This window comes from Anopheles merus, chromosome X (genome assembly GCF_017562075.2).
Source record: "Anopheles merus strain MAF chromosome X, AmerM5.1, whole genome shotgun sequence".
Classification (NCBI taxonomy): domain Eukaryota; kingdom Metazoa; phylum Arthropoda; class Insecta; order Diptera; family Culicidae; genus Anopheles; species Anopheles merus.
In genome coordinates, this window is record NC_054081.1 from 1,568,569 (window position 1) to 1,583,023 (window position 14,455).

General features: G+C 46.0%; 1 protein-coding gene across 9 annotated transcripts in view; it reads left to right on the forward strand.

Annotated features, from left to right (window-relative positions):
* Positions 1–14,455, forward strand: part of LOC121597780 (signal transducer and transcription activator) — a 40,444-nt gene that overhangs the window by 24,617 nt on the left and 1,372 nt on the right. For 5 of the 9 annotated variants that reach the window (XM_041923917.1, XM_041923898.1, XM_041923926.1 and 2 more), the window contains 3 exons: positions 46–535; positions 629–968; positions 5,368–13,958. In XM_041923917.1, the coding sequence (XP_041779851.1) occupies positions 46–535; positions 629–968; positions 5,368–6,142 (1,605 nt within the window). In that variant the 3' untranslated portion in view covers positions 6,143–13,958. Of the gene's footprint in view, positions 1–45; positions 536–628; positions 969–1,383; positions 2,572–2,601; positions 5,118–5,367; positions 13,959–14,455 lie in introns of those variants that run through there. The other 4 variants (XM_041923970.1, XM_041923953.1, XM_041923961.1 and 1 more) reach the window with 4 other exon arrangements.

Genomic DNA, 14,455 nt, shown 5'->3' on the forward strand with positions numbered 1-14,455 from the left:
CCCATCGCTTACCCATTAACCTGCTCTCCCCCCCACGATTTGCAGGTATGGACCATTTCCCTGCCCGTGGTCGTGATCGTGCACGGCAACCAGGAGCCACAGTCGTGGGCCACCATCACCTGGGACAATGCGTTCGCGGACATCAACCGGATTCCGTTCCAGGTGCCGGACAAGGTGATCTGGAACCAGCTGGCCGAGGCGCTCAACATGAAGTTCCGCGCGTCGACCGGACGGTCGCTCACGGCCGAGAATATGCACTTCCTGTGCGAGAAGGCGTTCAAAACGAACCTGCCGTTCCCGGTGCCGAACGATCTGACCATCATGTGGTCGCAGTTCTGCAAGGAGCCGATCCCGGACCGCTCGTTCACGTTCTGGGACTGGTTCTACGCGGCGATGAAGGTGACGCGCGAGCATCTGCGCGGCCCGTGGATGGACGGCAGCATTATCGGCTTCATACACAAGTCCAAGGCCGAGGACTATCTGCTCAAGTGCCCGCGCGGTACCTTTCTGTTGCGCTTCTCCGACAGCGAGCTCGGTAAGTGGGCGCGCGGCGCACCGCACAGCAACCGTTTGGGGCTGTTTGGAATCGCATCTGCAACCTTTTTGTGTGCTGTTGCACCAATTTCAGGTGGCATTACCATCGCCTGGGTGAACGAGGGCAACGATGGGCAGCCCCAGATACTGCACATTCAGCCGTTCACGGCCAAAGACTTCTCCACCCGGTCGCTGTCCGACCGCATCCGCGACTTTGACGATCTCTTCTACCTGTACCCGAACAAGCCGAAGCACGAAGCGTTCGACCGGTACACGACGCCGGCCGGGCCGCCGCGCAACAAAAACTACATCGCGTCCGAGGTGCGGGCGGTACTGATGCCCGGCCCGACCAACAACCAGATGAACAGCTTCCCGAACACCCCGTCCTACAACATCCAGTCGCCGGATGCGTCCCGCGATACGCCCTCGACCGGGTAAGTACTGCTCCGGGCAGGAGGCGCAGATGGAGGGAGCGAAACGCATATTCCGCCTTTCCTCCACGGGCACGTCATTTTTGATCTTCATTTTCATCTTTTTTTACCTTGATTCGCTTTCTGCATGCGTAGATTCACCTGCGAAAGAGAAGAAAAGGGAGAGAAAAGGAGACAGTAGGGATAGGAAAGCATGAACAAATCGAATGGATGCTAAATAGTGCATGTTTGTTTGAGCGAGAGAGAAAAGGATGGTTTGCGGGTCGGCTAGCTAGCTGATTTTTTAGTTTAGCATCTCAAACTGTAGTTTTTATGTTGCCATTAGAAAAAAAAACTTCTCCCCATTTTCTCCTCTTTCGCAATGATTTCCCTATCCCCTTATGATTTATCAGTTTTATCGTTTCATCTTTCATTTCAGCATGAGAGCATATCATTGGTATTATTACTAAGTTTCTGTGCTTGCTCAACCCCTCCTCCCCATTGCTGTTCTCCCTACCTCTCATTACACTGTGTATAGATTGTAGATAGACATATTCTGCCTGGCATGATGCACGCTCCTGTAGCACGCGCTTTTAACACGATTTCTTTGTGCTATTATATTACTATATTTTGTTGTCTTTTTTGACTCGTCGATTTGACGAAACGGACTGGAGCAGACTGGTTTTTGTTGTTTGCTAGTATCAATGTACTGATACAATGTTCTTTTCTCATTCATTGGTGCAGCACCGTTAACAAACATAATTACGAAGCTTTCTCAACTGCTGCATTATCACTGCATCTAATGCTTATGAAAACATTTTTGACTCTAAATGTTGTTTTATAATCTGTACCATTCAAACAAGCAAAAAACCTTTATTCTTTACATTATATCCAAGTTTTAAACATTTTTTTTAAATATATTTTCCTCTAAGTTTTTAAATACTTCCATTTGAACACTGTTCCTAGACGACAGCTTTTTGCGAAAGTTTGTATAAAAATTGTAAAACAATGAAATAACAAAAATGTGCATAATGTTATCTCATGCTACTATCGCAAAAAGCCGTAATCTAATCTGAGACAGTGTAGTCAAATCTTATTAGTATTAGTATCGTCGTCCCGAAAATTTGGTTTAATTCAAATCGAACGAACTGTGCAGTCTATTAGTAAAACGTGTGATTTTATTGTTTTGGTCTCATAAGCGAAGAATTTGAGAGTTAATTCTTAAAAAAAACACTTAAAAAAACTTTTTTTTTAAATAAATATGCTTGAAATTCTTGTCTTGGCCTCTACTTAGTTGAAAATAATTTATAAAAAAACACATTTTTATTTATTTCTTCATAAAGAGAAGAAAAATAGTAAAACCAATAATCTAATAGAATGTTTCGCTGCGGTTTGATGTGATCATCCTTATACATTATTATGCGAGATTTGTTGTAGGCCTTTTTTGTTTAAACGGCGGTAGTTGAATCATTGTTGTGTGGCTGGTTGTAGTACATGTATTGGTATTGGTTGGTGTAATATTAACACGTACCCTCCATGTTGTGTTTGTGTCTATGTTTGTGCCTGTGTGCATTGCGTACGATAATTTGGCCCGCACCCATCAAGGCACCGCTAACAAAAACCAAACCATTTCTTTCGTGTTGCTTTCCATTTACAGCTATCAGAACAGTACGATTATGCACCTTTAGTCATTAAATTTATGCTAAGCGCTCCCCAATTAACACTAACGCAAACAACTAATACTACTACTACTACTACTACTACTGCACCGGGATGCGCGCGCGGACCGTAAGAAACAGTGGGAGAAACGGTGGGTGGCTGGCCGGCCGGAGGCGCTCCAGCGCGCGACGCCCCTTTCTAGCCGACAAGAAAGCAACAGAAAGTGGGACCGAAAAGTATATCCTTGCACGATCGTTGCCTGCCGTCTTGCGCACACCGCATCCTGTCTTCCACGTCCAACCCCGTCGCCACCACGTGTGCTGCGTCCGGTTTGTGTTGACGCGGATGCGGATATGAAAGGTGTTTGCGCAGGGCGCGCTGCGGCACGATTTTTAAAAACGATTTTCAATTAAATTGTGATGTACTGCCAAAAGCGCAGGAGCAAGTAGAAGTCATCCATAATTCAGCTGAGGAAGAAGAAGTAGAAGAAGAAAATAGTTAAAATTGACTTGACCGCTTTTGCGCTGGTAGGTTCCTAGGGTTCTCTATCCTTCACCAAGAGAGGGGAAATTAGTGTGTATTTAACAGCGCAAATCACAGCAAATTATGTAACGAAAGGAACGTTTTTAAAAAAAACTCATAAATACCAAAGAGCCAAACGTACTAAAGGGAAATGCATAAATGATTCGTCTGTCGTCTGTGCGTAACATTCGGGCCATCACCAAACCAAATGGAACGGTGATTTGCGAAGAAAACACTTAAAACCCAATATTGATGCGATTTCATTGGTTCCCAAATATGTGTACTAAACAATGTCCTGTTGCAAACAATACTGTGTGTGTGTGGATGTGTAGATTGGATCCAATCCGGAACGAACCAAAGAGGGGAAAGAGTGAAGTGCTCAAGTAAATGGAGCAAAAGAATAGCGCACATGATAGCCTAAATACAACCGGTTTCAATAACAGTTGATACTTGTCGATAAAGAAAACAAACATACAAACCAGTGCAACGCATCTGATTTCTTAAGAGCTTGATATAAATGAAACAATTATTATTATATATATATACCTATATCTGAACACTGAAGTGTGGATGTGTGACTGTGTGTTTAGCCCCAGACGCCTAATGAATCGGGTTACCTACACAGGGACCCTCAGCAAATTATATGCATGAGTTGTTTACAACCCACGGAAGGACACAAGCAGCACACTGTCTGTAAAACTTAGCTAATGGTAGAACAGAAAAAAAAACTTCTATATATATATGTCTTATATAAGTAGTAAATTGGACACCTCGGGAAGCTTTGCAAGTGTAGGAAACAAAAGAAGAAGAACAAAGAAAAAACAACGAGCGGTTGTGAGGAGAGCGTGCCTCTTGATATAATAAGCATTTATATTGGTCGTGTTTTACAAAACCTCTAGAACTGCGGCGCAAGCCGAACCGCTTTGTAGTAGCAGCAGCAGCGACAAAATCTCTTAGACCGTTCGATAGGAACGCCGCAACAATTAGTAACTTGTGTGTGTGTGTATGTATGTGTGCGTTAACGTGCAAAATGCAGGACAAAAAACATACCATGTGCTACTGTGCGTGGTACTGGGCTTTTCAGTTCTGTGCTTAGGTGTTCCCCGCAAAACACAAGCGAAGAAACGCTTTTTCATGACTACCAGACCTGTTGTACTCTCTCAGTTAATTTTAAAGAAGCGTATATTACGTCACATAAGCTCCAGAAAGGTTCGACACCTCTGGCGGGCGCTATTCGAACCGCAAACTATGGAAAGCACATTAAGAGGGAAGGGTCCATGAGTGCTGTGTAGCGTCTCGCTTTTCACGCGTTGTCCTTATGTCCTCCTGGAAGGGGGGGGGGGGGGCGTGCATGATCACATTCACATTCATGTACAAAAAAAAACCCCTTTGGTGAAAAGGCGCCGGGTACAAGATGTTAATTGTGTGTGTTTATGTCCCTCGCCTCGTTTCTTACTGTTTACCTGCAAACACTCATCTTGCTCGCTCGGTTTTCACTGTGACTGGAAAACACCCGGAAGAGTGGGAAGAGGAAAGCAACGGCTCCGCTTGTCTGTGTGTGTGGTGCTTTGCTTCGTGTGTGTGTGTGTGTGTGTGGTGTGGTGTCGCGGTTTTTTGTGTTTTACGTCCAATCCATACCACCATTTTCAAACGCGGCGGTTCTGCTCTCTGGCACCCTTTGCGCTATGTCTCACACTGGCTATCTTACTCACTATCTCGTTCTATCTGTCTTTCATACATCCACACACACACACAAATACCCACTACAATTGGCAGGACAGTGAGTGCAACAGAAAAATGCAATTAAAATGTTCCTTTCCTTCACGTGTTTTGTGCCATCGCTCATACCTTCATTAAACCTATTTGAGCGCCAAAATCATCTCCCCTTCCCCAAAAAAATAGGCATAACGCTTCTTGGCGCGTTTTTGTTCAATTTAAGTGTGTGTGTGTGTGTGGGTCTTGTGTATCATGTGATCATGGCGGGGGGGGGGGGGGGGATAACCAGTTGCGCACGAAAGTTCCATTAATTTTCTCGTTTCTCGTTCCTTTCCTCATATTTCTCACTCGCAACGACGCGCAACGGTGTGTCTCATTCACCACCCAATGCAAACAAAATCACTACGTGTGCGTGTGTCTGTCGGGCGTGCAATTTGCCCCACACACCTCCACACTGCGCACCCACACCAAAAACACCCACCATTACCACCACCACCCTTGTGGCGCGAATGCCTTGTGAGCGCAGATATTCGGTGAGTGGACGAGCGAGCAACGCCTCGGCGTCCTGCGTCCTGCAGCACCGGTACGTGTCGAGCTTCGAGCCGTACGTGCAGTCGGACGGCTTCGCGCAGTCCGTGCTGGCGGCCGGGACCGGGGCGACACTGTCCGGTTTGGTGCGGCCCCCGCCCGCCCTGAGCGTGCTGTCGACGAGCAGCAACTGTAGCAACAGCACCACCACCACCGCCGGCGGCAGCCACTACCAGCAGCACCAAGGGCTGATGGAGCAGCAGCACCAGCACCAGCACCATCTTCACAATCATATTTCGAACCACCACAGTCCTGCACCGGGCAGTCAGAACCATGCGCATCTGCCACAGCAGCAGTTTGACGACGCGACGACGTCGCTCAGTGAGTGTGGCGGCCACGATGGCACTGCCGAGCTACGGTCGCTACCGTCCATGCCGGGCGCCTTCTCCTTTACCGGCCGACCCTTCGCAGACAGCGGGAACAGCAGCGAGCGACCGAATCTGCCAGTAGAGCACCAGCCGAAAGGACCGAACGTTCAACTGCCTCAACTGTCCGCGGGTCATACAGACAGTACGGTGGCGGCCTCCATCACCACCACCATCAGCAGCAGCAGTAGTAGCCGAAGAGTGGACAGTGGAGGTGACGGTATCTCCTGTGCATCCTCCCGCACGACCTCGCTCTCGTCCGCCTCGACCGCGGTGGAGCAGCAGTTGTCCGGTTTGGAGGATCTCAGCAGCTGGCTCGATTTGAACAACAACACCAGCTGGTCATGAGCGGGAACGAAACGAATCGTGGGGGGGGGGGGATGGATGGTGGGTCGGTGTTCGTAGGGGACGGATGAGATCGTAAGGAGGCTGTGTGTGCGGTACGGGCGGGATGAAAGAACGATAGCTGCGTCTCTCTCGTCCTCCGTGCGCTTTGTGATGTGCAAGTTTGCCCCTTCATTCTTTCTCTCTCTCCTTCTCTCGGTCACACGCACACGTTTACACCCTCCTCAACCCCCCCAATCGTTCGCCTACCTCCTTCTCGGTATCTCGGTATTTCTCTCTAACGAACCGTTTCGACTGCGGAGCACGGGAAGAAGCTTCCGCGAGTGCGCGAATGAGAGAGAGAGAGAGCGAGGTGTGTTAGGTTAGGTCCTCGGACTTCGGAGGCCTCGTCTTTGCTTTTGGTCGCTTGGAAGGCGCGGAAACTGTTGCACGTTAACCCTGCTTACTCGAGTTAAGTTTGTTTCGAAATAAATTCCACGTCGGTTTTGCCCCGAGCGCGCGCCGGTTTCTTTTGTTTTGCCCCGTGCCGAACATAGCCTAATGGGTGACGTCATGATGAACGTGCGCTGGGATTTGTGGAGAGCACACTGCGGGATGGAACGAGGAGCGCAGAACTTAAGCAACGCACACACGCACACACACATACACACAGGCACAGGGAGGGGACAGTGCCGTTGCTCTAGATTGATTGTCCGATTGATTGGTTAGGGACTCCGCTAACCTTGCGGGAGCTCTGGAGGAGCTCGCAAAGCTCCTATGGAGCAGTTTCCAGAAGAGTTGGCGGATGCAAGCCCCTATTGTTGTATCGTTGGATCGTTGCTGTGTTTCACCTACGTGTTGTAAACTCCGCCCTGCAACGCCCATCGGGCTCACAATGTTACTAACATAGTCTAATGAATAATGGGTCGCCGGTGAAAAAGTGTGTGCCGGAGGGGTCAGTGATAGAACTAGGTCCTCACTCAACTGCGCTTGTACATGAAAAAACCCGTGAAAATCGGCTAACATATAGACGATCAGTATCCAGTATCAAAGTAGTAAGCGGCAGCAGCTCTGTGCCTGTCGTCCTAACTGTCAATGCTCTTTCGAGGTGCGCTCCAGGTGTTTTTAGCAAACAAGCAAGATACAAAGACATAGCCTAACCATAACTTGCTCCACTCCTTGCCCGGGGGGAACTACTCTGTATTAGCGTTATAGGGTAACTCGTGCTGTAACGCGTTACAGCGTTACAGCGTTAGCGGAAGATAGTGCTAGTATTGCGTTGCTGTTGATGGATGTTGTTGTTGTTGTTGTTCTTTTTTCTCGCTCTCTTCGTTACTCTTAGTCTATAGGCAAACCGAATTTATGATAGTCCCACCGCCCCACCCGCCCGCACCACATGTGCAGGCGAAGGCGCGGACGCTCAGAAGAGTATTCTAGTCATACACACAATCCACACTGACATATGCACAAAGCAAACATTTCAACCGAACAAGGGGAAATCGTTTGTCCAACGCTGGTTCTGAAGGGAAATAACAAAAAAAAGTTGTCATGTAAGATACCACTATTACTACTACTACGAACTACTACCATTAGCTAGTCGGTGATGCACCACTTATAGGTTCACACATACTTCTACTATCTGTAAATTGTGTCTGTAGGGGGGCGAGTTTGTGCAACCGTTCTTCCCAAGGGGCTTGTAGCACATAGCAACACACACTCACACACAAAAACACTGTATGTTTTAAATGTATCAAAGGTCTGTTGCGCCTATACTGTCGGTTGGGCTGTAAACCAAGACAGGAAGCAACACAAAATGGGAAGATAAAACAAAGAAGAAGAGGAAGAAGAAGACATCCATACCTTACTCTAAACCATACGCCTTACCCCCCATCACAACACACCCCCGACGGCGTCGTCTCCCTAACTGTGCTAGCCGTATATAATATGTGTCCCGCATCCCGGAGGGAGTTAGAGGAGGCATATGATAGGAAGATGATGATGATGAAGAAGAAGAAGAAAAAAAGAACAAAAACCTAATTGTGATGTTTATATCAAACACAGATGTGAGAGCTTTCGTCCTTCAACGTACCTTATTGTGGCAGAAGTTTGCACATGACTGTTATTCGAATTTAACCATAAGTGTCCCATCACACGTGCGCGCCAGTACACGCCACACACTGCACTCTGACAAAGCAGAAGCAACAAACAACCCCATTCATCATAAACACACGCACACACACGCGCACACACACACACACACACACACACACACACACACACACACACACACACACAAATACGGTATGAAGTGTACCTTTTAAACAAAACAAAACTATAGTAAATGATTCATGTGTTGGTTAGTTTGTGCGCACACGTTTGAACAGATATGTTCAAAAAAACTTGCAAGCAAAGCGACACACTAGGTGCAATAGTTTTAAGAGAGAGATAGTGTAGAGCTAATATGGATCCTGGATCCTTGATTTCGTGTTTTCGAGGTATCAATTAAGCGGCCCTCGAGTAGATAATGCAAATATACACAAACAAGCATGTGTGGGGAGAGAATTTTAAAGTAGCCGATAACACACACACTCACACGCACAAAACGAACGTTTTAGTAGTAGCACACGCTAGCTTCCTTTGCTTTCTACCGAAAGCGGCTACGCTGCCGGTGAACGTATGTGAGCGTCGGTGTAGTGTAACCTTTGCGGGCAGAGAAGTATTTGTCTATCCTTGTAGAATGTGTACGGTAAACAAACACAAAATAACACACGCTCATACACGTACAACTGTTCTCACTAACACAGCCGCTCGTACTAACACACACACCCCCACACAATCAACGCGTAAGCACAGTTTGTAAGTATTCAGTTGCTACCTTCCCTTTAGTTAGGCTCTGATGCGCCAGGAGCGGGTTCGTCTCCTGCGTTGTTCGGGCGCCGTCAATCCCCGTTACGTTTTCATGTCCTTGTTTTGATTTAGTCTCTCTGCTCCTACCCTTGCTCGGGTCACCTCCATTACCATTTTCTTTCGTTTCGGCACGCTCTTGCTCTCTTTAACACACAATCCCACCCACACCCACCGCTACATTGTCTGATGGAGATATTATGTTTTAATGTGATTATTTTGTATCTTTCCTCTTTTTTCTCTCTTATGTGTGTCTTGTATGACAAAACAACAACCAAAACTCAAACCGACCGATTTGTGGCCGATCTCCCCACTCCCCCCAAACCAACAAACCAACACTCGAACAACACGAACAACTACAAACACAACACGACAATATGATATGCGGAACGTTGTATGGCACACGTGCCAACCAAAATGGTGTATAACCCACGTGAACCACACCCCTGCAGCTACGGTCAGACAAACTACGGTCAGGTGCCCGATTTCGAGCTCGAGAACATTGGCATGTTTTCATCGCAGTACCACTAAAGCCAGCGCTGGCCAACCGATGCACGATGCCGCAATCGTAGTACAGTCGAGATATAGTAAACGCGCCACACGTACCTCCCTCCCGGGGTGTGTGTTGATGCTCGAGACCGCTGGACCACTCTGGACCCTGAATCTCTGGACCATCCGGCTACTACTTCGGCTAAAGCAAGTTTGACGACACGGTGGACACGGGAATGTAGGTGTCTCTGGGTTGGGGGTGCTCACCGGGATGCAAAGAAGGAGTGTAGTAGGCCGCCTGTGTAAGCGACGAACCCGGCGCGGCACATGATGTGGCTTGCTTGTACATTTAAGCCAACACACCTGTAGCTTAAGGAGCAGCGTGTTACGATTTACACTATATGTAGTAGTGCTATGTCTGTTAGGATAGATGGGGTGGGAATTTTTGGTCCGTAAAACAAACACACGCACTCACACAGCTTGCAGCCAAACACACACGTCAGCTCTATGCTTTCCGGCTTCATCTCCGTGCAGGATAGATGCGCGCGCGTACGTTAATCGTGGCTTCCCTGTCCGGCGCGCCAACCTGTTCTGCTCGAACCGGCGATACGAACTTCTTACGTCGAATCAGCCTTTTTATGTACGTTCTTGCTGCCCAAGGAGTGGTGCAATGTTTCAAGTAATCCCGTGCAAGCAGTTCCCAGTCGTGCTAGCGCATTTCGAAACCTTTCGCCTTCTTGTCAGGAGCAGTCACAGCCACAGTCAGTATTAGCTTTGTGCAATGTTTTTTCCTGTTTCAAATTGATTTGTTCCGTTTTACTGTGCGTCCATTGCCATAGCTGTTTTGAATTTTTGTAACGTTTCTTTTTAAATCCAAAAGTAATTGCTAAACGTAAGCTTGTTTTACGTGTGCCTATAAAATATGACAAGCTTCGATAAAAAAAGGCCAAAGTGACAGCGTTTCTATTGAAATTTCTTCAATCCAACATGTGCTCGAGCTGAAATTGAAAACTCTAAAAGCTTCAAATACTGTGCCATACAAAATGCTTTCGGATGCCTTTTTTTTTGGTGAGACAAACCATCCAAACCTGTTCTACAACATTTCGAGCTTCTCAACTCCAGCACGGTGGCCGGGTAGAGAGGAACACGATCATCGGATGTTTGCAGAATCTATTCCAACACGGTGACACTTCCGGCAAGACGAAGACTACGAATTTTAATGCTAACCAATGTATGGCTCTTGTATTTTGCGCGTGTTTGTGTGTATGTATGTGCGTGCGTGCGTGTGCGCAATTATACGTATAGTATAGGTGTAGTTTAGGAGAGTTCAAGGGAGTCAATAATGTCTAGCCGTTACGAAACGAACTTCCCGTTTATAATACTAGTAATACCACTGCTAAGGTTATGCGATCCTTGCTACCTACTAAATGATGTTTACGCGTACGTTTATTATGTATTTGTGGGTGTCCGTGTATGTTTTTCATGTGTTCCCCCGATGCAACCTTACGCATACAGTACGCCTAATGCTATGCAATTATAAAGTGCAAAACAATGTGCGGGGGAGTAAGAGGGCAGTGCCAGACGTCAGAGCGCTGCGACATACTAGGTGTGTGTGTATGTACATAAATTCTTCAACGAGAAACAAGAAAACTTAAATACAATAACACCTAGCAAGAAAAAAAACAGGAAATCAAGCCAATATTATGATGCATTCAGTATATGATTGTTCTGCACAGAGGTGTGCTGCAAGTAGATTAAAGTTTAAAAAAAAAAATACTATTCAACACACTAACAACACAGGAATCGTAGGAATGTACAGTAGAGAAGGGAGGGGCGTTAGTGCAAGGTCGAGCGACCCGTTTCAATAATCGACTGGAGGAGATGCCCACAGAAATGATCGGTTTCACCAAAATTTTAAACAAAAAACAAACAAACACAAAACTAGAGGCAACGAAATGTAGAACGTCAACCGTTATTGATAGATGAACCACAGGAGGGTGGAGAAAAAACGTATGTGGCAAATTTGGGGATAGGATGATTGCTTTGATTCTTATTTACACTTGTCTATTTACGTTCCGGCGCGCCCCGTATTCGGAATATCGGTACCGCCGGATACACCCAATACCCACACCAACACACATACATACTGGAGGAGGTTTAATGAGAAAAGCTAAACAAATTTGAAATTTATAAAAAAAAATTATACGAAACAAGAGGAAAAAAGGAATGGAATTGAGTGCACATGTTTCTCATACAAACTAACCTTGTTGTCAAAACTAGAATACTATGATGTGTGTGTGTGTGTGTGTAAGTTGGTGGAGTGAAGCAAAGGCATTTAAAAACCCGAATCCGAACAACCCCCAGCATGCTGCAATGGAGGAGGTGAACGAACGCGTGGCAAGCAACTGCAATGGTCCAATCGAAATGTGCAAATTATATACCGACATAGTCCATCCGGCGCCGTTGTGCGTGTAACGTCACTGTGCACGGAAGTGCTAGGGCATAGTTAGTAGATGCAACTTTACTGACGGAGAGCAAAGTAGTATGTATTACAAAAAGATACACATACACACACGCGCATACGCAGAGAAAAAACAACGAATATTAGGAGAGAAAGAGAGAAAGTAGAAATAGTAATAGCAAAGAAGTAGCATAAGAATAATAAGAAGAAAATACACACACACACATACACCCATACATACACATAGCGTAAACGATTTGGCGAGATTCCCCTGCTGCGTGTATTTGTGTGTGTGTGTGTACCCGTTGATGCAGCGGCATGTTTCGGGTTGCTTTATACATGTGTGTGTGTGTGTGTGTACCTCTAGCCCCCCGCTTCCCCGTGCGGAGGTCCCTTGTGCAATGGTGTTTCCCCCTACTGTTAAGTGAACAATCTTCTGAAGATGCACATGCACACATTCATACACACGCACACACACACACGCAAAGGTGCGGAGGGAGGAGGGGAAGGGAAAGAGATATCGTGAACTGATCTCTCCGTTTAGCGAGCTAAACAATATTAGATTTAGTTATGGCCGGCACCAGCAACAACAAAAAAAGGGAAACAACAGCAAAGAATTCTATTATAAGAAAGGGATGGAGCAAAAGTAAAATTTTCCATAGCCCTCTCTCTCACTCTCTTACAAAAATTAAAACAAAAAGGCGTGTGCGCGTGTGGGTGCATAAGAGATGCATAAAATGGAATAAGTTATGTATCGTCCAAAGAATTGACAGGCTATCGGAAGAGCAAGCGAGAGAGAAAGCGATAAAGAAAGGAGTATAAGCAACGAACCCCAAACAGCTGTTTCGCGGCTTAAAAAAAGCAGCAACACTATACTACCCTTAAAAATGGACGATGATAGATCCGAGTCCCCCCCCCCTCCCCTCCCTCCCACAGATTACACAGACGCTACAAAGGAAAACCGGCCCTACAAAACAAGCACTACGCAAACCTTGAACGCGAGCCTACAGTAAGCAGACCAGATATATTAGAAATTCTATAACGTTCGCATGCTAAACCACACGCATACGCATACATTGATTTATATAGCACATTGAAACACTTTAATAGAAACGACATAAGTTTATTGTGCGCGCGCTAGTCAATGCCGCCAGAGGAGAGGAGGACCATGAACAGCATGCCGCGGGCAGCCAGCAGCCCCCTTCGATGCGGTTTTGTTTGTAGTTTGCAGCAACGAATACAGAACTACTGCAGTTAGCGGTGGTTAGTAGGGGTCAGTAAACAAACGAAACAAAAGGAAAATGTAACAATGAAAACAATTAACGCGAACGAGCTTTTGCTATCTACACACAAACACATACACACACCGGTATGATGTTATTGCAGTGTGAGTTGTGTGCGGCGGCGGGGGACCCTTTTGCGGGGCTTATTCAGATTGCCTATTGCTTAGTTAGTGTTTCCTTTTTATATTGCTTATTACTAAGCCACTGTTAAGGTGCATTTATTGAACGTTAGATTGAGAAGAGTTTTATATATCAAATGTTGTTGCTGTTTTAGTTAGGGTTTGTGCACGAAAGCGGAACGGTTTTTGGTTTCAAACTAAAAGCTAACGGCTCTATGGTTAGTAAAACGGGCCGGGCTGCATGTCAAGGCAGGAACTACAGGGTGTTTTGCTAATACACGTTTTGCATATGTGTTAGGTAAAATGTTATACTTTACAACCGTACGATCAATTGCGCTTCATCAATGTGTCCCACTGGCTTACCTCGATGAGAGAGAGAGGGGAAGAGGAAGGGTGCCCAAACAAAAAAAAAAAAAACAAGATTGTCATAGCACAAATAATGTAATCTTCACAAAGCTTAGCCCCTTCTTCGCGCACCAACCAGAAGATACACACTGCTGCATACAGGAGAGACAGCCGGATGAACTGCGGAGCGAGCAAGACAAACAACATTGGGTGCTCCACATTGTTGATCTCTGTCCCAACAAAAACAAAAAAAAACAACTACAAAAATACGACAATAGAAGGTTAAGTGTGGACCGGTTTGACATCCATTGTCACTAGTAGCTTAGATCGGTTTCTTTGGCAGTACTAAGAGATAGCAAAAAGAATAAGATGTATTTCATTTTCTATATTTTCCTTAGTCGCAGCAAAATACTTTTAAAATTTTAAAACTAAGCAACTACCCTACCACACCGACCCCCGGGTGATCGCCTGGTCTAAAGTGTGCACACTCTCTCAATGGGGAAGGGAGGCAGGTGGAAGGTTGAATTGATTCTAAGCAGCAAACAGATAAACCTAATACAGTCTGTTCCCGAGGCATCCGCGTTCCTTGAATTTGAATTCCTGTCTGCCAAAATACATTTGATTTTTGATTTAAATTTATTAGTACTTTTATACAATTTATTATTTTCACACGATTCGTGCATAATTTGACTTGTTTTTCAGCAAAAATGTATTCTCTAATTGTACACTGATTTTT